Below are 25800 nucleotides of genomic sequence, written 5' to 3'. Positions count from 1 at the left end.
CATGGGTTAGTAAGTTTGCTGATGACACAAAGTTTGGAGGTGTTGTGGATAGTGTGGAGGGCTGTCAGAGGTTACAGTGGGACATTGATAGGATGCAAAACTGGGCTGAGAAGTGGCAGATGGAGTTCAACCCAGATAAGTGTGAAGTGGTTCATTTTGGTAGGTCAAGTACAATGGCAGAATATAATATTAATGGTAAGACTCTTGGCAGTGTGGAGGATCAGAGGGATCTTGGGGTCCGAGTCCATAGGACGCTCAAAACAGCTGCGCAGGTTGACTCAGTGGTTAAGGAGGCATATGGTGTATTGGCCTTCATCAATCGTGGAATTGAATTTAGGAACCGAGAGGTAATTTTGCAGCTATATAGGATGCTGGTCAGACCCCACTTGGAGTACTGTGCTCAGTTCTGGTTGCCTCACTACAGGAAGGATGTAGAAGCCATAGAAAGGGTCCAGAGGAGATTTACAAGGATGTTGCCTGGATAGGGAAGCATGCCTTATGAAAACAGGTTGAGTGAACTCGGCCTTTTCTCCTTGGAGCAACGGAGGGTGAGAGGTGACCTGATAGAGGTGTATAAGATGATGAGAGGCATTGATCGTGTGGATAGTCAGAGGCTTTTCCCCAGGGCTGAAATGGCTGCCACAAGAGGACACAGGTTTAAGCTGCTAGGAGTAGGTACAGAGGAGATGTCAGGGGTAAGTTTTTTACTCAGAGAGTGGTTGAATGGGCTGCCGGCAACAGTGGTGGAGGCGGATACAATATGGTCTTTTAAGAGACTTTTGGATAGGTACATGGAGCTTAGAAAAATAGAGGGCTATGGGTAAGCCTAGTAATTTCTAAGGCAGGGACATGTTCGACACAACTTTGTGGGCCGAAGGGCCTGTATTGTGCTGTAGGTTTTCTATGTTTCTATTACTATTTGCGCTGTCACATATTATAAGAATTAATGTGTCTGTCCATCACTTTCTTCCTGTATTCATGCCCTGTAGTGAATCCAAACTAACTCAGCTGACCCAGGATGCATTTGGAGGGAACTGCAAGACCCGGGTTATCTGCTGCCTGCCCCCTAATCCAGCCACCCAGCGTCTTTCGGCCGTCCTACGAACGTGTGCCACCCTCTCTCAAGTGAAAAACTTCCCTGTGTTAAATGACCACTTTGTTGAGGTATGCACGGGAAGATGTTATCCACTGCGTAGCAATCGGCAAACACGGTTCTGTTTAGTTCCTGCAGCCTAAGCGATTCATTAGATGCTCTATCAAAGGCTGCCAATGCTTAGGTTTTGTTAAGCCATCAGGGTATTTGAAGTGACAGTAGGCATCTGTAGCTTGAAATTGTGTAATGAGCTGCCCATGGAAAGTACTGGAAGGGTAATAGGCATTCAAACAAAGAAAAGAAAAACAGCTACTGGAAGAGGTCAGTGCGCCCAGCATCATCTGTGGAGGCTAAGGAATATTCGATGCTGCTTGAGGACTGAGAGTGTAAAGAGATCTCCAGTACAAAGAGGTGAGGGGCAAGTGATAGGTGGACCCAGGTGAGGAGGAGATGATGGGCAGGTGGAGCTAGACAGGGGAGGGAAGGGTGGGAACTTGTGTTCTCAGCACTATCTATCTATCTATTAATTATTTATTTTTGTATATGCTGTTTGCTTTTTTTGCACATTAGTCATTTGTCAGTCTTTGTTTCTGTGTAGTTTTTCATTGTTTCTTTTGTATTTCTTTGTTCTACTGTGAATGCCTGCGAGAAAATGAATCTCAGGGTCGTATATGGAGACATGTGTTACTTTGATAATGCATTTACTTTAAACTTTGAAATAGAGAGAAAAACTGGGAAGTGAGAACAGAGGGCCACAGTTTACAGAATCTGATAAGAAAAAAAGTTACTTGAGGACCTGAGTTATAAGGAAAGGTTGAAAAGGTTAGGACTTCATTTCTTGGAGCACAGGAGAATAAGAGGGGATTTGATAGAGGGTATTCAAAGTTATGAGGGGTATAGATGGGGTAGATGCAAGCAGGTTCTTTTCTGCTGAGGTCAGGTGAAATAAAAGTTGGAGATCATAGGTTAGGGGAGAACCAGGGGTTTCCAACTATTTTTGTGCCATAGAGCAGTACCATTAAACATGGGGTTTGTGGAGTCCTGGTTGGGAATCCCTGAGTTAGAGGGTGGTGCGAGTGTGGAACGAGCTTCCAGTGGAAGTGGTGGATGCAGATTCAATTTCAGTATTTCAGAGAAGTTTGGACAAGTATATGGGCAGCAGGGGTATGTTGGGCTCTGGTCCGGGTTCAGGTTGATGGGCCTGGGTAGAGTAACAATTTGGCATGGACTAGATGGGCCGAAGGGCCATTTCTCTGCTGCAGTGCTCTATAACTTGATGATGGATGTAACCAGATGGGGGGGAGGAATGGTGGGCAGATGGAAAGAGTAGAGGATGGGGATAGGGACACAGTCGATTCAGTGTGTGGAAGGCTCGTGTCACTTTTATTTATTTCTCTCACACTGTGCGTCACTTTGGAAAGTCTAGAAGTGGAGGCTGGGGTAGTTGGATGGCAGAACAGAGCCTTGGGGTGAAGGGTTGGCTGTCTGAGTTGAAGAGAAATTTCTTCACTCAGAAGCTCTAAGTCTTTGGAATTGAATTATAAACTGATCGTGTAGATGGGAATTTATTTTCTGCTCATTGGAGGGCGTCGACACAGTGACGGGCAGCAGGTAGAGTTGAACAGCACGGTAATGGCCCCTTTTGTCCACCATGTCCGTACTGATCCTTTCCCACCTCCTACCATGGGAAAGAGATTCTGGCTACCTACCCTATTCATGCTTCTCATAATCTCATAGGCATACCAGATCACCCCCTGGACTCCTTTGCTCCAGGAAAAACAAGCCCAGCCTATCCAATCTCTTCCTGATCCAATAACTAAATGTTATCTATGGAAGTACTCAGACATCAAACATGAATGGTGCTACACGAGAGAGTAAATGAAAAGGTGAATATACGTTACACGTCAATGATTTGGTCATGGCCAAGTTTGCTGATGATACGAAGATAGGTGGAAGGGCATGTAGTTTTGAGGAAGTAGAGAGGCTACAAAAAGACTTAGACAGATTAGGAGAATGAGCAAAGTAATGGCAGATGGAATACAGTGTCAGGAAGTGTATGGTTATGCACTTTGGTAGAAGGAATAAAAGCATAGATTATTTTATAAATAGGGAGAAAATTCAAAAATCTGAGGTACAAAGGGACTTGGTAGTCCTTGTGCAGGATTCCCTAAAGGTTAATTTGCAGGTTGAGTCGGTGGTGAGGAAGCCAAATGCAATGTTAGCATTCATTTCAAGAGGACTAGAATATAAAAGCAAGGATGTAATGTTGAGACTTTATAAAGCACTGGTGAGGCCTCACTTGGAGTATTGTGAGCAGTTTTGGGCCCCTTATCTAAGAAAAGATGTGCTGACATTGGAGAGGTTTCAAAGGAGGTTCACAAAAATGATTTCAGGATTGAAAGGCTTGTCATATGAGGCGCGTTTGATGGCTCTGGGCCTCTCTACTCACTAGAATTCAGAAGAATGAGGGATGACATCATTGAAACCTATCAATGCCTCGATAGAGTGGATATGGAGTAGGTGTTTCCTATGGTGGGAGAGTCAAAGAATAGAGGACACAACCTCAGAATAGAAGGGCATTCTTTTAGAGCAGAGATGTGGAGGAATTTCTTTAGCCAGAGATTGGCGAATTGGTGGAATTCATTGCTACGGGTAACATGGAGGTCAAGTCATTTGGTATATTTAAGGCAGAGGTTGATAGATTCTTGATTTTTTAGGCCATTAAGGGATACGGAGAGAAGGCAGGAGATTGGGGCTGAGAGGAAAATTGGATCAGCTATGTTGAAATGGTGGAGCAGACTCGATGGGCCAAATGGCCTAATTCTGCTCCTGTATCTTATGTTCTTATGAATATAACTAGGCAGAGAGAGATGCTGCAATGTGTTTCAATTGCACGCTGAAAGCTGCAGCAGCGGGGAGGGAATTACAAAAATCTCAGAGCAACTCAGAGAGCGAGGATTGTGCTAAGGTGACCTTGAGATGGCTGCAAAGCTGAAGACCCATACTGAACCTTGCTTCTCTGGTGAAGTCTTTGTATTGCTTTAACCTGTTGGACGTGGTCCTGTGAGGAATGTTGGTGGTACTGATCTGCTCTCCAAATCTGTTCATGGAGTCACCTGTTGGGAAATTGTTCCTCCCGTCCTTGCCTTCATTACTGTCCATTCAGGAAGCCAGGGCTTTTGGGACATTTGTACCTCTTGATAGATGATTACTGAGCGACTCATTTGGTAAAGTGTAAGAGCGAATGATATCCAGGAGGTGGCAACATTTAACCATGTCTTGTAGTAAAAAGCCACATCTCCCTTTCTGAGTGTTCTCTTCGTGAATCACACTTAATCCTTAAACTTGACTTTCTTCATGACTCTCTTTTACAGAATAAAACAGGTAATAGCATATCAACAGTCTGTTTAACTGGTCCAACATGTATTTCTTTTGAAGTTATAAAATATGAACAAATCAGAGAGAGACCATTTAGGCCTTCTAGCATCTAGTACCAGTTGGATCATGTACGACCTGCCCATCTGTCTACCTACTTAGATTCTGCAACCTTAATGTCCTTTCTTTGGAAGAATTTAGCAATCTTTGTTTGGTAGTTTGTGATTGAATCCTTCTCCAATCTCTGTTGGGGAGGAAGAGTTCCTCATTTGCAATGCCTCCTCGTATCTTGGGTAAATGTAAGCAGGCTTTTCCCACTGAGGTTGGGTGAAACTAGAACTCGAGGTTATGGGGTAAGGGTGAAAGGTGAACTGTTTAAGGGGAACATGAGGGGCAACTTCTTCGACTAGAGGGTGATGGGAGTGTGGAACAAGCTGCCAGAGCAAAGTGGTGGATGCGTGTTCGATTTCAACATTTATGAGAAATTTGGATAGGTCCGTGGATAGGAGGGGTATGGAGGGCTATGCTCCGGGTGCCTGCTAGTTGATGGGACTGGGCAGATTAATAGTTCAACACGGACTAGATGGGCTGAAGGGCCTTTTTCTGTCCTGTAGCGTACTATGACTCTATCACCACTGTACAGTTTGGATTCAATTTTAAGTTCCTACTAAGAAGCAGTCTCTGTCTATCTGATAGATCTGTTTATAATCTTATTATGCAAACCATGAATCTACTATTGCAAAATCAGAATGACCTCTTAAGTGCAATACCTTCCATTATTCCACGTCAGCAAGAGTTTAACCATCTGCACTCGACACTCACTGGCATTTATAGTTTCATCAACAACATCCTGGATGGCCATTGACCAGAAACGCAACTGAGCCAGCCATAATAACACAGCTATAGGAGGAGGTGAGAGGCTAGATGTCCTGCAGTCTTGTCCACCCCATCAAGCCCCTTTAAAATTTTCGAACATACTTCAAAACTTGCTGGTCATTTAGTCAGATCATAGTTCAACCTTTAGCTAATTTCTCTTTCCACAATCCTTACCACTTTTAATGCCCAAAAATTAGTTTGATCGCAGCTTTGTCTTTGCTCCGTGACTGAACAGCTGCAACCCTCTGGGACATGGAATGATGCATTCCTCACATTTCCTGACACCCCAACGTCTTTCCTCTATTTATAAGCACCAAATCCCGGGGGCTCACGACTGGCCGCTTTTCGAAATCCCAAGAACGCGGCCGAGAAAGTGAGCACGCCTTTGGGGTTCCGAGGCTTTGCAGCCCTGTGGACGAGCTGATTCTGTGGTTTTGCCAGTTGAAGCGTCGTGGGGGAAAACAAAACATCGGGAACAGCAGATCAGCTGTCAGAGGCTGTGTACCTGGTGAATTGCTGCTCACTCGTGCTCTCTCGCTCTCTCATTGATGGGGGACAGTTTGTTGCTTATTCTTTTTATCCTATTTAACATTCACTAGAAAGTTTACTAGAATGTTACCTGGGTTTCAGCACCTAAGTTACAGGAAAAGGTTGAACAAGTTAGATCTTTATTCTTTGGCGTGTAGAAGGTTGAGGGGGGACTTGATAGAGGTATTTAAAATTATGAGGGGGGATAGAGTTGACGTGGATAGGCTTTTACCATTGAGAGTAGGGGAGATTCAAACAAGGGGACATGAGTTGAGACTTAGGGGGCAAAAGTTTAAGGGTAACATGAAGGAAATTTCTTTACTCAGAGAGTGGTAGCTGTGTGGAACAAGCTTCCAGTAGAAGTGGTAGAGGCAGGTTTGGTATTGTCATTTAAAGCAAAATTGGATAGGTATATGGACAGGGAAGGAATGGAGGGTTATGGGCTGAGTGCGGGCCAGTGGGACTAGGTGAGAGTAAGCGTTCGTCATAGACTAGAAGGGCCGAGATGGCCTGTTTCCGTGCTGTAATTGTTATATGGTTATTTGGCTATATGGTTATTCTTGAGTCGTAGAACTCAGGGGAAAAAAAGCGATGTGTCAGACTTTATCATCGCAAATCAACGAGTTGGTTTGTTATGTCTTTCCTCTCGCTGTGAAAGGGGGGGCACCTCTCTTTCCCTTTATTGGGGGGGAGAGAGAGAGCCTGTGGTATGTCAAATTGTTGGGTGAATGATTAGTTTTTGTTGTACTACAGATCGTGGTCTTTCTTGGGGGCTTTGCTATTGCTTGCTTGGTGGGTGGAGGGTGCTGATGCTTTTTTTGCTGAAGTAAATGGGGGAAGGGAGGGTTGTTGCTTCACTACTGGTGTGTGGGAGGGTGGAGGAGGGGGGCATTGGGGTTCTTACATTTTCACTATCACTCCTTCATGGGGGCACTCTTCTATTTTATTGGATGTTTGCGAAGAACAAGAATTTCAGGATGTATCTTGCATACATGTCTCTGATATTGAATGGAAGTATTGAAACTATTGAATTGCCTTTGGTAAGTGCAATTCAAAAAAAAAATCAAAAACATTGACACAATCCTGTAAAAAGCTCTCTGCTTGATCGGCGTCTCATCCACCCCATCCTAAACATACCCCTTCTCAGCACTGGTGCTCTGTAGCAGTAGTATGGACCAAACGCAGGATGTCGTATTGTTACTTGTCTCAGCTCCTCTGACTGTATCTCCCAAATGCTCACCTCTAACAGCAAGGACAATGGCTGCATGCAACCGCAAGAAAGCTGTGGACACCTAATGGAAACCAACCGCCTCTCCAAACCATCCTGATTTGGAAGTATATCGCCAACCCATCACGGACACTGGGTCAAAATCCTGGACTTCTCTCCCTCCTGTCTTGTAGATGTATCCACACCTGTAGTATTACCAGGTTCAAGAAGGCAGCTCACCACCAGCTACTCAAGGGCAACTGTGGATGGGCAATTAAATGTTGGCTCGGTCTGTGAAGCCCACTTCCCTTGCCAATGCCTTGGAGACAACAGCAGAATTGAACTCGGGTTACTGGTGGTGTAAGAGCACTGCACTAACCGCTATGCTACCGTGCCGTCCCCGTTTGGCGAGATATAACGTGTCTCTTTCTGTAAGGAGCAATATACTTGCCCAGACTGATACATGAACCAAGAGCTGTGAGGAGAGGCTAGGTTCAATGGGCACTTCTCCTTTGGTGTTAAGAAGAATGAGAGGTCATTTCATTTGGGAGAGATTGAGAGGGCAGATGCTGTGAGGTTGTTTTCTGTGGCCAGAGGAGTCGAGAACCAGAGAGTCATATTTCCAGGATAAGGGATCAAGGGATCATCTCATACCGAGATGAGGAAACCATTTCTTCCCTCAGAAAATTATGAATATGTGACATTCTTTCTTCTAGTGGGTTATGGCTGTTTAGTCAGGGGGCAGAGTCAAAGTTGAGATCAAACTTATATTTGAGCATTAAAGGAGGTAAGGACTATGGAAAGGGAAATTAGCTAAAGGTTCAGCTATTGACTTAATGACACTGGTCTTGAGAGGGTCATCTTAAGGTATGTTTTAAAATTTTAAAAGCTCTTGATAGGGTGGACATAAAAATGTTTCCACTTGTAAAGGGATCCAGAAGTAGACGTCATAATCAGAATCTAGGTGGGAATAAGTATAACAGATTCCGGTCAGATAGTGATCAGAATGTGAAGCTCAGAAATAGTTGAGTGGTAAAATGGAATCGCAAAAAAGTACCACAGACAAATGCTGGAGGAAATCAGCACATCAGAAACACAAATGATTGCTGGAAATCCAGAGCAAAGTGTGCGTGTGCATGCACACACACACAAAACACACACACACACACTCACGCGTGCGCGAAAATCAGGAGATGCTGGAAATTCAAGCAACACACACAAATAGACACTACTGTGCCTATTGTCTTATTTATTATTTATTGTAATGCCTGCACTGTTTTGTGCACTTTATGCAGTCCTGGGTAGGTCTGTAGTCTAGTGTAGTTTTTTTCGGTGTTGTTTTCATGTAGTTCAGTGTAGTTTTTGTACTGTTTCATGTAGCACCATGGTCCTGAAAAACATCTCGTTTTTACTGTGGACTGTACCAGCAGTTATGGTCGAAATGACAATAAAAAGTGACTTGACTTGAAATGCTGGTGGAACGCAGCAGGCCAGGCAGCATCTGTAGGAAGAAGTACAGATACTGCCTGGCCTGCTGCGTTCCACCAGCATTTTGTGTATGTCACACACACAAAACACAGTCACAAACATGCACACACACACACACACACAACGGACACAACACATATACAACACACACACGCTACACACACAGAATACACATACTGAACACACACAGACACAGACAAAACACGCACACACATATACACACACAAAGAACACACATACACAAAATAGACATACGCATACACACAAAACACACACACACACACACACACAAAACACACAACGGACACAACACATACGCAACACACACATAGAGAACACACATGCAGAACACAGACAAAACACACAAACATACAAAATACAGACACACGCATACACAAAAACACATACATAGAACGTAGAACATAGAATAGTACAGCACATTACAGGCCCTTCGGCCCACAATGTTGTGCTGACCCTCAAACCCTGCCTCACATATAACCCTCCACCTTAAATTCCTCCATATACTTGTCTAGTAGTCTCTTAAACTTCACTAGAGTGTCTGCCTCCACCAGTGACTCAGGCAGTGCATTCCACGCACCAACCACTCTCTGAGTGAAAAACCTTCCTCTAATATCCCCCTTGAACTTCCCTCCCCTTAACTTAAAGCCATGTCCTCTTGTACTGAGCAGTGGTGCCCTGGGGAAGAGGCGCTGGCTGTCCACTCTGTCTATTCTTCTTAATATCTTGTATACCTCTATCATGTCTCCTCTCATCCTCCTTCTCTCCAGAGAGTAAAGCCCTAGCTCCCTTAATCTCTGATCATAATGCATACTCTCTACACCAGGCAGTGTCCTGGTAAATCTCCTCTGTACCCTTTCCAATGCTTCCACATCCTTCCTATAGTGAGGCGACCAGAACTGGACACAGTACTCCAAGTGTAGCCTAACTAGAGTTTTATAGATATGCATCATTACATCGCGTCTCTTAAACTCTATCCCTCAACCTATGAAAGCTAACACCCCATAAGCTTTCTTAACTACCCTATCTACCTGTGAGGCAACTTTCAGGGATCTGTGGACATGTACCCCCACATCCCTCTGCTCCTCCACACTACCAAGTATCCTGCCATTTACTTTGTACTCTGCCTTGGAGTTCATCCTTCCAAAGTGTACCACCTCACACTTCTCTGGGTTGAACTCCATCTGCCACTGCTCAGCCCACTTCTGCTATCAATGTCTCTCTGCAACCATCGACAATCCTCTACATTACCTACAACACCACCAACCTTTGTGTCGTCTGCAAACTTGCCAACCCACCCTTCTACCCCCACATCCAGATTGTTAATAAAAAATGAAAAGTAGAGGTCCCAGAACAGATCCTTGTGGGGCACCACTAGTCACAACCCTCCAATCTGAATGTACTCCCTCCACCACAACCCTCTGCCTTCTGCAGGCAAGCCAATTCTGAATCCACCTGGCCAAACTTCTCTGGATCCCATGCCTTCTGACTTTCTGAATAAGCCTACCGTGTGGAACCTTGTCAAATGCCTTACAAAAATCCATGTAGATCACATCCACTGCACTACCCTCATCTATATGCCTGGTCACCTCCTCAAAGAACTCTATCAGGCTTGTTAGGCACGATCCATGCTGACTGTCCCTGATCAGACCATGATTCTCTAATGCCCATAGATCCTATCCCTAAGAATCTTTTCCAACAGCTTTCCCACCACATACCAATACCAATACCAGCACAGACTAGTTGAACTAAATGGCCTGTTGTGTTCTGCCAGTGGTATTGAACTTTGAGGCAGGGTACATGGAATTAATTTTAAGAATATGTTTCGTAGAACAAAAGTGAACAGTTTTAGGTTGCAGTACAATATGTATTTTTTATGAGGATTATACATCCTCACAACAGAATGTGCTATGTGATCCCTTCTTAATGACAATTATTTATTTGAGATTTTGAGCCAGATTCACTCCTTCCAGCAGCAGGTTTGCTGTCGCTTGGGTAACAGGGAACTTATAGTTCATTCATTCTGCACCACCTTCCTGATGTTTGCTGCAAAAGAAGAAGTTTGCTTCTAGCCAGTCAGAGTAACAAAGGCAATAGCAACAAACTGTTTATAGCAACAGAGGAGACTGTTCACATACTCCTGCCTGTAGGATCGAGCTGACTTGTGAATGGGGTGTGGACATGTTTTGACTCTGTTTTCCAATCGATTGTAGTCACTGCTGACCCAGTACCGGGCACGGATCTCAGCGTTACAACATCAGTCTGGCGAGGATATGAGCACCAAGTCTGGGAGTGAGAGAACCAGTGTCCTCAAGGATCAGATTCGACAACTGACCAATGAAAATGTAAGCTACCAGTCTGAGCTAAAGGACATAACTGTTTTAAATCAAATGACAAACATTGTTGTTGAGTGTTGAAAACTCAAACTCCATCCCAATTAATATGATGTATTTCTACGTTATTTTAAAAAATATTCTTCCATTATATGATAAGTAGAAGGGTTACATTCATACAGTCTTGCTCAAAAGTCTGAGACACATGTATTTAGTTAGGGTGCACGGCACTGTAGTCATTTTATGTATTGCACTTTGCTGCTGCTGGGGAAAAAAACAAACTTCATGACATTATGTGATTGATGACAAACCTGATTCTGATATGGGTCTCTGTTGTGGACTGAGAGTGGGAACGGGGCAGGGAGAGGGGAATCATGGTTGGGAAAAGAGGAAGGGAGAGGGAAGCACCAGAGAGATATTCTGTAACGATCAATAAAACAATTGTTTGGGATCAAATGACCTTGCCTGGTGTCTCAGGGCTGAGTGTGTCTGCACCTGTGCCACCCCTCGCCCCTGATACTCCTTCTCTTCCACCTGGCCCACACCCCTCCTGCGGCGCTCCACCCTCACCATTCCCAAGATCCTTTGCTCCTGCCATATTTACAAACTCACTCTCTGCCCCATGTTGACAAGTAAGTACTGTGCAAGAGTCTTAGGCACCCTAGCTATCTATGTATATAGATATCGGCCTGAAACAGTGACTGTACATTTTGCTCATTAGGTGCTACCTGACCTGAGTTCCTCTAGCATTTGTTTTAAAGATGGGCAGTGTGGTGGTATAGTGGCTAGCACAACACTTTACAGTGCACGTGACCGGGGTTCAATTCCCGTTGCTGCCTGTAGGGAGTTTGTTTGTTCTCCTCGTGACCCCGTGGATTTCCTCCAAGTGTTCCAGTTTCCTCCCAGGGAGATTGGGAGGTTGATCGGTTGTTGTAAATTGCCCCGTGATTAGGCTAGGATTAAATCGGTGTTGGGGGGGGGAATTGCTGGGCGGCACCGCTCAAAGGGCCAGAAGGACATTTTCTTCACTGTATCTCAATAAATAAAAAAAAGATTATCTTAGTTTACCACGAGTACATCAAACCATACAGCGAAAGATGCGCTGCTTACATCATCGCTCGCGATGTGCTGGGGGCTACCACACTTCCAGTGCCAATGTAGCATGCCTACAAATCACTATCGCAGACTGTACTTTCCGCCTTGGAACGTGAGAGGAAACCGGAGTAAACTACGGGGAGCAGTGGGAATGGGACCTACGTTGTTCCAGATCTCCACTATCTGCATCTTCCCTTGTATCTTGTTCGGCAGTATCGCTTTGCTGCTTATGTCATTGTTCTGCAGAAGTTTACACGCTCACGTGAAGTACTGACTTTTATGTGCTATAACACTGGCAAGAGCCGCTTTTGGCAGTGCTGACTGTGCAAAGTAGGTGTTTTAATAAGCATCAGCCATACTTCAGCGTTCTTGGAGGCATGATCAGAAATACGGAGCTGAAACACCCATCTGTTGTCAGTGAAGACTTGAAAAATGTCAGCTGCAGACACAGAAATGATCAACAGGATGTGGAACTTCAGAATGATTACTTTTTTGAGCTGGGGTAACTTTTGAAGAAATAATAGAAAGTGCGGACCCACCCTGCGGCTTACAAGATGTTTTTGCCAGGACCGACAGGCTCCGGGACAGCTTCTTCCACCAGGCCCTCAGACTGATTAATTCACGCTGATTCAACTGACTGTCCTGTTGTACATGCTATTTGTTATAAATTACTATAAATTGCACATTTAGACGGGGACGTAACATAAAGATTTTTACTCATGTATATGAAGGATATAAGAAATAAAGTCAATTCAATTCAGTTCTCCCTATTTTCATTCTGACTAAGGGTTTCTGACCTGAAATATGGACTTCGTTTCTCCACAGATGCTGCCTGACCTGCTGAGTATTTCCATTATCTTCTGTTTTTGGCAATCCCTTTGAATGAGGTGTGAGGGATGAGCTTTGGGTCCTGTGGGTGCAGATTTTCCAAGTGTGTTCAGATGTATAAGTGAAGTTAAAACTCAGAAGGAAATATCAGTTATTTTCTTGAACTAATATTTAACCTTCAACCAACATCATTGAACAGATTGGCCTTGAAATCCATCTCTGCTGTTTTTGAAATGTCAGCACATGGGTCCCTGAAGCTGTTTTTTTAAAGTCCTTAAGAGATTGTGGAATTCGTCAGCACAGTGTCATCGGCATAACAATCTCCAGAGTTTTAGGAACAATGCTGCCAAGTTCTGGGTAATGTTAAAATTCTTACCGCTTTCAACTCTTCAACATGGTAGCTTGACAATTTGTAAGTTCAAAGTTCAAAGTAATTTTATCATGAAAGTATGTAGTGTCACCATATACCACCCTGAGATTCATTTTCTTGTGGGCATTCAGAATAGATACAAAGAAACACAATAGAATCAATGTAAAACTACAAACAAACAGACATGGACAAACAACCAATGTACAAAAGAAGACAAACTGTTCAAGTACAAAAAAATAGTAAAAAGCAAAGATTAGATGAGATTCAACTTTATTGTCATTGTGCCGAGTACAGATACAAAGCCAAATGAAATGCAGTTAGCATCTAACCAGAAATGCAAAGAATAGTGTTATTTACAAAATAACTGTAAATAAAAAGTAAGTTCCTCAGCACACAAATATAAAAGTACTTTTTGCCCTGCCCAGGCAACATTTATGGTAGATGTTCTCAATGGTGGGCAATTGGGTGCTGATAATCCGCTGGGCAGTTTTCACCACACACTAGAGTGCTTTGGGGTCCGATATGGGACAATTGCCATAGCACACGGAGATGCAGTTGGTGAGTATGCTCTCAATGGTACAGCGTGTGGTGAAGAAAAAGTATTACTGAGAGCATGAGTTGTGGAGTCATTGAAAGTGAGTCGATAGGTTGTGGAATCAGTTCAGTGTTGAGGTGAGTGAAGTTAACCATGCTGGGGGTTGAAGGGTAGTAACTGTTCCTGAACCTGGTGGCGTGGAAGGTACCTCCAGTACCTCTTCCCGGATGACAGCAGTGAGAAATCGGCATGGCCTGGATGGTGGGTATCCTGGTGACCTTGATGAGAGCTGCTGCTTTCTTGTGGCATCTCCTTGTAGATGAGCTCAGCGGTGGCGAGTGACTTTCCTGTGATGGACTGGACCGCATCCACTACTTTTTGTAGGCTTTTCCATCCCAGGCCGTGATGCAACTGGTCGGACGCTCTCCAACGTGCGTTTATAGAAGTTTGATGACACGCTGCGTGTCATTAAGGGCACTCAAAACCACCAGTTCTGAAAACAGCTGTTCAGTTCACCATAGCTGCCCCAGTACTTAGCGAGGACAGGGAGAGTGATCTCTTTTTGCTGACAAGTGGCTGGTGGTCAGATCACCCACAGGATGGATATTCTCCGTCCAAGAGAGGCACATGGATTAGGGTTACTAACATACTAACATTTCAGTAATGAAGGGCAGATAGATGATTTAGCACAGAGTCAAAACACATTTTTCATTGAAGAACAGGATTGCTAGTCAGACAAGGATCACTAGGGCTACATTCAAGTGTTTGTTTTCTTTTATTGAGATACAGCGCAGGATGGGCTCTCACCTTCCTTATTTTGTTGCCGTCCCCCTCCCTTTCCAGCCCTGATGAAGGGCCTTGTCCTGAAACATCGACTGTTTCTTCATTTCATAGATGCTGCCCGACCTGCTGAGAGCCCCTCCAGAACTTTGTACGTGTTGCTCTAGATTTCTGGCATCTGCGGAATCTCTTGTGTCTGCAATTTGAGACGCCTGCAACACAGAGAAATCCTTGTATCAGCTGAAACTTGTTCGTAGAATGCAAGCGCCTGGCTCATTTTCTTTGAGCTAAGTTTTGATTCCTTGACCTGCTGTAAACCTATCCATAAGCTGACGATAACTCAGCCTGTCGTAAACTCTAAAGGATCATTTTTTAAAGAGTTCATCAAAATCTACCTCGATAATTCACAGTTGTAATAAAACTTTGAATTACACTGTTAATAGAGAACTACTCCAGCATAGTTGGAATCTATATTTTTAATAAAGTTTTGAGATTGTTTGAATTAGGCATTTAAATGTAAGGGTTTTAGTCAGAATTAATTCTTGGAAACTGTCAGTGCTCTTTTATGCATTGCTGAAACTAACCAATGCTTTAAAGGACTTTATTAAACTGTCATATTTTCATTAAATTCAGCTTTAAGTATATAGTACACAGTTTCTTTACCATATGTTATGAAAGACATTTATTTGCACTCACTAGCCACTTTATTAGGTACACATGCTCGTTAATGTGTGGCCTCCGTCGGTCGTGGTCGACCATGGGTACTGCGCCTCTGGGAGTCCCTGAGAGCGGCTTCTCCAGGGCACAAGCCAGGGCAGAATTGATATGGAGATCCGTATGTTGCCCATGCAGTGGGACCCCTCTCCATGCTAATGACAGGTCCAAAGGAACGATGAAAGTTGATACAGTTTGGTGCCAGCAGCATCGCAGGAGTTGCCGTGCCAGTGCTGGGTACAGCAGTCAGCCGCCTTCGGGACTCCGACTCCGGATTTTTCCTCGGGGTTTACTCCCAAAGCCTTTCCCGTGAGTGGGTATAGCCGCAAGGCAGCGGAGGTTTGAAATCGGAGTTTTTCCTCTCCTAGATGAGCTACCATCCATGGTTAACAAGCCCCATCTGCCTGGAGCAACTGGTTTTAAGGTGCCAGTGGCCCACCTTTGCCCCTTCTCCTGTCAGTGAGAACAGCTCCGCCGGGCATAAGAACTATGCCACACGTGAAGGCCAGGAATTGGACTTGGTTGTCAGAGGCTGTTTGAGACGCACACCATGAAGAGCATTTGTTTAGCAGTGGGAGCTCGTCCCCACTACCACCCTTTGGCTATGACTACCCTTGGAGCCTGCTCGTTAATACAAATATCTAATCAGCCAATCATGTGGCAGGTTCCTTAAGGTTGTCATAACTGGTGATGATAATGGGGATAGCTCCCATTACCTACTAAATGTTCCCAATGGCGTGCATCTGACAACCAAGCCCAGCTCTCGGCCTTCACATGTGGTTTAGCTGCTAAGCCTAGCGAAACAGTTTCTAATGACAGAAGGGGCAAAGGCAGGTGCCTTAAAACCAGTTAGTTTGGGTGGATGGGGCTCATCAGCCATGGTTGGCAGCTCATATAGGAGAAGGAAAACTGATCTCAAACTTCCAGTACCTTGTGGCTGTACCCACTCCTGGAGAAGGCTTCGGGAGTCCCTAAGGCAGTCCAACATTGAGTTCAACATTGACTGCCGACACCTGCAACGCGAAGATTGAAAGGCCTAGATAGAGAGGGTGGTTCCAATAGTGGGAAGGTCTAGGACCTAATGGCACAGCCTCAGAATAGAAAGACATCCCGTTAGAACAGAGATGAGGAGGAATTTCTTTAGCCAAACAGTGGTGAATCTGTGAAATACATTGCCAGAGTTAATTAACTATCAAGTCCACTTCCATCCTTTAGGGAAGGAAACCAAAAGCTTTCAGACCAAAAGCTTTGAAATGGCCTTTCATATGTCCAGTTCATGAATAAATAGAGACACAGTGAATGCTACAATATATAAATGTGGAACAGGTAGTAAGTTGACACTTCGGACAGTTTATCACGCTTTTAATAAGAGCAAAAGGTGGGATCAAATTTAGAACAATTGAAGTGCAAATAAATGCAATTAATCTGCTTTCAGAAACAATATTACATGTGACTAGTCAAGAAATGTTACTCACTACCACAGTTTGGTAATTCACTGATCCTATAGGTACATCTTCGTGACAAGAATGAACGTTTATACTCCAAGCTAGGAGAGCTCCAGGGAAAGATGGGACAGTTAGCCGGATCGAAGACTGACCTCTCATCCAAACTGATCTTTAGTGAGGAGGAGAAACTGAAGGTGAGGTTCGGAACATCACAAGTCCGATCTGTGTGTCTTTGGGTGGACTGAAAGCATTGGACGTAGGACGGTAAGTGGTTTGGGGCTTTTTTTTTGTTGGCTCTGAATTCCATGGAGAGGATTAACCTGAACCAAGAGAAACAGAACAATTTCTCTCAGTTGTTGATGCTCTACATCTTGGAGTTCAGACTCTAATAATCCTGCCAAGATCACATATGAAAGATTTAATGATCTGGTGTAGGGAACCAGAAAACAAGGTGACCTCTGTTAATCTTCTCATTTTGGATTCTCTTGTGAGTATTCTTTTTTTTTAAGCCCAGCTGAGAGTAAAAAATGATTGATGTGTCAACACCTTGAAGAGGATTTTAAAGGATGCCAAGAAGTTTCTAAATAGCCTTCAGATGCTTGGACAGTAAGGGACAGGAAATAGGATTTAGGCACTTTTTGAGCGTGAAGTAAGCAATCTTCTGAAGTGCAGGGAGAAAGCTTTTCAGAATTGGAATTGGTTTGTTATTGATACATGTACCAAGATATGGTGAAAAGCTTGTCTTAGGTATTGTTCACACAGATCAATTCATCACACAGCGCATTGAGGTAGCACAATGTAAAACGATAATAGCTCACAGAATAATGTGTAACAGCTACAGAGAGGGTGGAGAACAGGTAGACAATAAGATGCAAGATCATAACAAGGTAGACTGTGAGATCAGGAGTCCATTTTATCATATTAGGCAATGCTAACTATAAACCTTTATTTAGGCTGAGGTAAGAAAATAAGAATGGTAGTCTTATAACAACAGGGCAGAAACTGATACATGCCTTCAGGCTTTTGTATCTTTTGCACAATTGAAAAGGGGAGGAGAGAGAATGTCTGCTGGCTGTTTACTGTGGCAGTGAGATGTATTGACAGAGCCCATAGAGGGGAGGCTGGTCTTTGTGAAGTACTGTGTCCACAACCCTCTGCAGTTTCTTGCGGTAACGTGCAGAGCAGTTGCTGTGCCAAGCCATTATGCTTCCAGATGGAATGCTTTCTATGGCGCATTGATAAAAATTGGTCGGAGATGATGGGGGATCTCAACTTTCTTTAGCCTCCTGAAGAAATCAAGATGTTTGGTTGCATTGGGACTTGGGCTACACTGATGGACGTCCGGTGAGCTGTGGACATCCGGAGGCAACTTAGCAGCTTGGGAGTCTCTTACTAATTTGTACAATTTACGCCCATACATTTCGACAGGTTTGAGTTTGAGGAAAAGTACGGTGGTAAGGATGGCTTTGTTACTGCTTCAGAACTCCAGCAGGACAGGTCCAGTGATGACATCCACTGTTGTTTGCTTATGGGCTTCCTCGCACATCCCAAAGACAAGCGTTTTAATTGGCCACAGTAAATTTCCCTTTGCATGTGGGTGACTGGCAGAATCTGGGGATGTTTTTTGGGAATGTAGGGAAAATAAAATTATATTAATGTATGATGGGTGTAAACAGATGGTTACCACTGATGCCTTTGCAGATCAATGGCTTATAGTTAGCATTGCCAATGCAGGGCTTATTTTAAACTGATGTTCCTGCACACACGTTTTACAGGAGGTATCGTTGCACATTGAAAAGGGGCTGGAACCTCCAGCTCCCTCATGACTGAATTTCTACTCTTATTTTCTTACCTCAGGCTAAATAAAGGGAATAAACATGGCACCAGCCTGGCCCTTTTGACTTTAAATCCAAATACTGAGCAGTTTGCAGAGCACTAATGTTTGTAATAACTTAATTGTTAGATTTCAAAAAATCTTAATTTTTTGTACAAATCTGTCAGGACACTGGAGCAGGGATCCAATCGCAGACCCAGTACTGTGCACACAGTGATATTAATTGAATAACAAATCCCGAAGTGCAAACAAAGTCGGTGTCAAAGTTTAGGCAGAGATTAAAACATCCAGAGAAATCCAAAAACCAGAATCAGGAAACAGGCAGAGTCGATATTCAGATGGACAGAGTACAGATACGAATGCTGGAATGGCTCAGGAAAATTCATTGGCACAATCTGGCAACAAACAGGTGAAAACACAGGACTGAAATACACTGAGCAATAAACAGAGAGGCAGATGATAGGTGGAGCACAATGAGACACAGGTGGCAGTAATACAGGTAATAATGAGAAACAGGTGAGAGACGGAGTACTTAGTGATACAGGGGCCGGAGTAGAGCAGGAGCGGGGACAGGAGCACATGGCAATACAAAACCACAGACTGACAGCTAGGGCGAAACACACCAAAAGACAGAGTTTAACTGGAGGTGCTGACAAAATCGTATAACCTGTTTCTTTTTTGGACTAATTTGCTGATTCATTCCCAGAGACTCCTCTTACCTATCTAGATTTCCAAGGACTTGATTGACTTGCAGATTCAGACAAACAAGATTCGAGAACAATATGAAGCGGAAAACTTTGAACTTAAGAACAAGGTATGGCACACCTATTCTTCTCTGTGATGGAGGGATGATCAACATGTATGACTTTCATCATCCGCAGTTACATTTTCATTCACAGGATGGGCACTAGAGGGCACAGACCCATGCTGTCCCTTTAGAATAGAGATTAACTTCTCCAGTCAGAGAGTGGTGAATTTGTGGAGTTCATTGCTGTGGAGGCTGTCATTGGGTATATCTAAAGTAGAGTTTGATAGGTTCTTGATTTGTAAGGGTGTGAAAAGTTACAGAGAGAAGGCAGGAGAATGGGGTTGAGAGGGATAATAAATCAGGCATGATGAAATGATGGAGCAGACTCGATGGGCCAAATGGCCTAATTCTGCTCCTATGTCCTATGATCTTATATGTGTTCTCCTATGTTTATTGCCATCCCTAATTAACCCTGAAGGGTCTGGCTTGTTAGAACATTACGAAACAGTCCGAATTTCTTCAGGTCTAGAATCAATAAGCAAGGATTATTTCCTTGCTCAAAGGATATCAGTGGTCCGTGCAAAGGTTAGGACTTTATTCTCTGGAGCATTGGAGAATGAGAGAAGATTTGATGGAGGTATACAAAATAATCGAAGGTATGGATAGGGTAAATGCAAGCAAGTTTTTTTCCACTGAGGCTTGGTGAGACTAGAACCAGAAGTCATGGGTCAGTGGTAAAAGGTGTAATGTTTAAGGGGAATATAAGAGGGATCTTTTTAACTCGGAGGGTGGTGAGTGTGGAAGGAACTGCCAGTGTAAGTGGTGAATGCGGGCTCGAGTTCAACATTGAAGAGAATTTTGGATACATGGACAGAAAGGGGAGTGGAAGGTTATGGTCCAAGTGGAGGTCAGTGGGACTAGGCAGAATAATAGTTTGTCGCAGACTAAATGAGCTAAAGGTACTATTTCTGTGTTGTAGGACTCCTATACGGATGAGTTTTTGCAAATATCTGGTGACCTCATGGGTCATTGTGACTGATACTAGGCTTTTGATTTCAGATGTTTTAATACTAGCTGTATTAGTAGTTGAAGTTAGGTTTCTGGAGTTTTAATCTCAGTTTGTGAATAATTAGTTCACATAACCTCCACAGTACAATTCCTTTGGAATTGTTCCTGTATCGATAATCATTCCCTTTGATAGTAATCTTACCTGGGGTATGGTGGCATTCTGGTTATGGGCACTGGCAATCTGCAAGCCTAGATCTGAGACACAAGCTTAAAGCATTACGCTACCTTTGAGGGCTCTACAAAGCCTTCTCCATCACTGTCACAAGAGATTCTGCAGACAGATGCTGGAAATCTGGAGCAACACACACAGACTGCTGGAGGAACTCAGCAGGTCAGGAGGCTAACCTGTTGAGGAAAATAAACAGTCGATGTTTCAGGCCTGAAATGTCTCAGTCTGAAATGTCGACTGTTTAGTTCCCTCCATGCATGCTGCCTTACCTGCTGACCTCCTCCAGCAGTTTTCATATTGTCCGGTGTATTACTACATCACTATGATCTCTTGGAATCTGTCTCAGCACCTTTCCATTAAATAAGCTAGGGGCTTTCTCAGAAGTGTTGAGAAGATTTCCAGAATGTTAAACGATGCAAATTAGATGAGTAAGTGGTGGCTTTCCTGAGATGTAGACGATTCTGAGAGGGATGATGCTGAGAAGTTGTTCCTTTATCATCTCTTACCATCCTCATTCAATGTAGAACATAGAGCAGTAACAGCACAGTACAATGGCCCACGATGTTGTGCAGACCTTCTCCAAGATCAATCTAACCCTTTGTTCCTACATAACCCTCCATTTTTCTTTCATCCATGTCCCTATCTAAGAGTCTCTTAAATGCCCTTGTCATATCTGTGTCCACCTCTACCCTTGGCAGTATGTTCCATGCTCTCAGTACTCTCTGTGTTGAAGAAAACTACCTCTGACATCACTCCTGTACTTGCCTGTATGTCTTCTTGTATTAACCATTGGCATCCTGGGTAAAAAGTGCTGGCCTTCCACTTCCTCTCATTCCTGGCTCCCCTCTCAGAAAAGCCAATAAAATGCTCGCAAAGTAGACTCTTGAATGTAGTATTGTCTAGTTGGTATTCTTGAGGCTTTCCTTTACCTTTAAGAAAATGAAAGTGAATCAGGTCATTTTTTAAAATATAAATTCAGGATTATGGCTGATGAAGTTATTTTTTAAAAAAGGCTGTTCTTTGGACAAGTAAACAAAAAAGGTTCTACAGATGCTGGAAATCCAGAGCAATACACAAAATTCTGGAGGAACTTAGCAGGTCAGGCAGCATCTATGGAGGGGAATGAACAGTTGATATTTTGCGATGAGATCCTTCATCAGGACTGAAAAAGCCCTGGGTGAAGCCAGAATAAGAAGTTGGGGGAGGAAAAGAAGTACAAGCTGGCAGGTGATAGATGAAGCCAATTGAGGGGGAAGGAAGATGGGTGGAGAGGATGGACGAAGAAAGAAGCTGGGACGTAATAGGTGTAAAAGGTAAAGGGCTGAAGAAGAAGGAATCTTACTGGAGAGTAGAATGGTCCATGGGAGAAAGGGAAGGAGGAGGGGCACCACAGGGAGGCGATGGGCATTTGAAGAGAAGAGATGGGATAGAAGGTGAGTCAGAATGGGGAATTGGTAAAAAAGGGAAGGGAGAGGGGAGGTTACCCTTTGACGTAGGGCCAGGAAAGACTTAAGCCCCCTAGAGCTCAGTAGTCACAAGACAGTTATATAACTATTTTATCACCTTTAGCTGTTAGCGATTTGTGTATTTTATGGTGATAGTGGAGGGATTCCTGTTGGTTGGCCCATAGTTAAGTTTTTCCATTAGTGATCAGCCTCTCTTCATTAGGGCCAATTCTTCGCTCCGCCTTTGGAGCAGTGAATAGCTGCAAGGAGTACTGGGTGTCTGGCTTCTTTTTGTAGGATGTGATTAAAACACTATGTAAGTTCTCAGGGCAGATGTGACCAGACAGAAGTTCCCCTGAGTAACTGCCGTGGGAATGTCACAGTTGTCACAAGTCATTACTGGTTCTGGAAGTCAACCCAGAAACAAGTGTAGAAATAACTACGCAAATGAATCAGGATCTCTACGTAGCATGTAAATGTGGATACTGAAGGGCCTGGATAGAGTGAGCATGGAAAAGTGATTCCATTAGTAGGAGAGCCCAGGATCTGAGGGCTTAGCCTTAGATCAAAGGGATACCCACGTAAAACTGAGATTAGGTAGAATTTCTTCAGCCAGAGTGTAGGATGGGTGGGAAAGCAGGAATATGGGCCAAACACTAGTTCACATAGACAACTTGGTCAGCATCTTCCGTAATTCTATAACTCTAATTCCACACCTCTTCATTCTCCAAATATCAAATTATCTATGAAAAACTGTTTTGCACATACTCAGTGCCTGAACATCTTCCTTGGGTATGGAATTCCAAACTTTTGAAACTTTAGCTTTGAGTCTGCTCTATCATTCAATCATGGCTGATTTTTCTTTCAGCCTCATTTGTCCACCTTCTCCCTATAACCCCTAACCCCTTTACCAATCCAGAGCACATCAATCTCAACCCTAAATACATCCAACGACCTGGCCTTTACAGCCCTCCGTGACAACTAATTCCACAGAAATTCATTGAAGAAATTTCTCTTCATCTCAGTTTTCAGAAACCACTTCTCTACATCCACTCTCTCCAAGCCTCTCAATATCTCATAGGTTTTAACAAGATCTTCCTGAACTCTATACAGTACAGGTCCAGATTCATCAAATGCTCCTTAAGCATGAAGCCTTTCATTCCTGGAATTATCCTGTTAACGTTTGAAAGTAGGGGAATGCTTATGTGATATTTGTGAGGCATATTTCTTTTTTCACAGAGCGGTGGATGCCTGGAATGCTCTGCCAAGGGAAGGGGAGGAAGCAGAAAGGATAGCTGTTTTTAAGAGGCATTTAGAAAGGGAATGGTGGAACGTACACTCCATGGGCCACTTTATTAGGTACACCTGCTCATTAAAGCAAATATCTAATCAGCCAACCCTGTGGCAGCAACTCAATGCATAAAAGCATGCTGACATGGTCAGGAGGTCCAGTTGTTGTTCAGACCAAATATCAGAATGGGGAAGAAATGTGATCTAAGTGACTTTGACCATGGAATGATTGTTGGTGCCAGAAGGGGTGGTTTGAGTATCTCAGAAAGTGCTGATCTCTTGGGATTTTCATTCATAGCAGTCTCTAGAGCAGAGACTCCTGAAGTTTTTTATGCCAGGGCCATTAACTGAGGGGTCTGTGAGCTCCTGGTTGGGAACCCATGCTCTAGAGTTTACAGAGAATGGTGCAAAAATAAAAATCATCCAGTGAGCTGCAGTTACTTATGCAAAAATGCCTTGTTAACGCAAGAGGTCAGAGAAGAATGACGTGATTGGTCGAAGTTGACAGGAAGGTGACAGTAACTCAAATACCCACGTATTACAACAGTAGTGTGCAGAAGAACATTTTTGAATGCACAACACACTGAACCTTGAAGTAGATGGGCTACAGCAGCAGAAGACCACACCGGGTTCCACTCCTGTACCTAATAAAGTGGCCATTGTGTGGAGCTGAGCTGCAGATGGATGGAATTAGTTTGAGTTGGCACCACGTTCAGCAGGGACATTGTGGGCTGAAGAGCCTGATCCTGTGCTGTACTGTTCTATGTTGCGGAGAAGTAGGTAGTGTGGGATTGAGGTATTATCGGGTTGGAGGCTACAGAGGGGAGATTTTCTAAAGTGATGTGATGACAGTGGCCCCATATTTGTTGCTGGGGTCACGGTGCAGGGATAGGTACAACGAGGTATAGAAGAACTACCAGCTGGCCTCTATAAGGTAGAGGCTGGTCCGTCAGTGAGAAATAGAAGCAGAAAGTGTGATCTTAAGTCCTGGCTCATAGTCTGCAGAAAGGAACAAATTCTCCATGACGTTAGTTGGTTGCATAGCAACTGGAAGTGCTGCCACTGAAATGGAGACCTTGCATTACTTCTGTTGATAAGAGTTGATTTGGATCTCATTCAGCTTCAGTCACTGCGACGAATTTGTCTATGAATTACACCTTAATTTCCCCCCAGTGTTAACCATTGATGGGGAAAAAGAAGCATTCAGATCGTTAAGTGTTCATTGACTGTGTGTGTATAGTCACTGAAAGAGATAATACATCAAAGTAATTTGATTCATGGACATTAAATGTATTCAGTCACCTAGAGAATATCTGGAAATAGGGGGAAAATGTCACTTTGCTCCCACAGCAAACATTGAACTGAATAACTGGTGGAAAATTGGAATTCAAGTATAAAACAACACTCATAAGTGAAGTGAATAGGGATGTGAGTGAAGGGCAATGTTTCAAATAGTTTTTTAATATCCAAAAAAAAATAGGCTGTGTTTCCAGAATCTTTTTCTTTAGACGCCATCCTGAATTGCAGTTAAGTAACGTTTATCTCAACTATCTTGGTGTCAGTTCTTATTTGGTGGTTAGCAATCTTGTCCAAGGTGCAGATCGTAGGTTCAACTCCATCTTCAGAGATTTGAGCCCCAAAACTAAGTGAGACTCCATTGAGATTTTGAGGGAATACCTCACCTTGGAGGTAATGCTTTTTGGATGAGATGATGAGCTGAGGCCCCTGCTGTTCCCTCAGATGGAGGTCAGCTGCTCATGGTACTGTTGGGCAAAAGTCCTGCGAGTTACCTCTGGTGTCCATCTCAATAATTACCCCTCTATCAAGTCCATTGACAAGAAAAATCATTGAAGTAGAGTTCCAACTCAAACCCTTGCCAATACCTTATGACACTGTAGATTATCTGGTGGTTATCACAGTCATATCATAGGAATCTTTCCTATCCCAATGTCTTTAAAATATCATAATTGTACCTACCTCTACTACTGCCTCATACTATATACTCTCTGTGAAAAAATTACCCCCTAGTCCCCTTGAAAGCTTTCCTGTCTCACTTTAAACCTAGTTTTAAATCTACTTTTGTTGGCCCCTCCTTTGAGGGAAAAGCGGTGTCTATTTGCCTTAACTGTGCCCCTCATGATTTGATAATCTTCTGTAAGTTACCCCTCCTCCCAGCCTCCTATGCGCCAGAGAAAAATGTCCTAGCCAATGCAGCTTCTCCTTATAACTAAAACCCTTGAGTCCTTGTAACTTCCCTGTAAATATTTTTGCACCTTTTCCATATTAATATCATCTTTGCATGGTGACCGGAACTAAATGCTGTTTCCTAATGTGGCCTTGTCAATGCATCTGGAACATTACGTCCCAACTCTTGTACCGATCAATGGAAGCAAGCATGCCAAATGACTTCACATTCTGTCGACCGGAGTTGCCACTGTTAAGGAACCTTGATCCCTAGGTCATATTGCAGATGGTGGAAGATTGGCAAATTGCCCGCTATTTTCCTAGATCACCAAATGTTTTTCTTTTCCTGTGAAGTGCCTCGGGATATTCTGATATAA

At 43.6% G+C, this 25800-nt stretch overlaps 1 protein-coding gene across 3 annotated transcripts in view; it reads left to right on the top strand.

Annotated features, from left to right (window-relative positions):
• The window catches only part of ccdc78 (coiled-coil domain containing 78), an 89558-nt gene that overhangs the window by 14805 nt on the left and 48953 nt on the right, over positions 1-25800 (top strand). For all 3 annotated transcript variants that reach the window (XM_073060297.1, XM_073060296.1, XM_073060298.1), the window contains 4 exons: positions 990-1164; positions 10799-10930; positions 16748-16879; positions 19247-19333. In XM_073060297.1, the coding sequence (XP_072916398.1) occupies positions 990-1164; positions 10799-10930; positions 16748-16879; positions 19247-19333 (526 nt within the window). The remainder of the gene's footprint in view (positions 1-989; positions 1165-10798; positions 10931-16747; positions 16880-19246; positions 19334-25800) is intronic.

The sequence above is a fragment of the Hemitrygon akajei genome, chromosome 11 (genome assembly GCF_048418815.1).
Source record: "Hemitrygon akajei chromosome 11, sHemAka1.3, whole genome shotgun sequence".
In the NCBI taxonomy this organism is placed as follows: domain Eukaryota; kingdom Metazoa; phylum Chordata; class Chondrichthyes; order Myliobatiformes; family Dasyatidae; genus Hemitrygon; species Hemitrygon akajei.
This window is presented reverse-complemented; position numbering and strand designations above follow the sequence as displayed.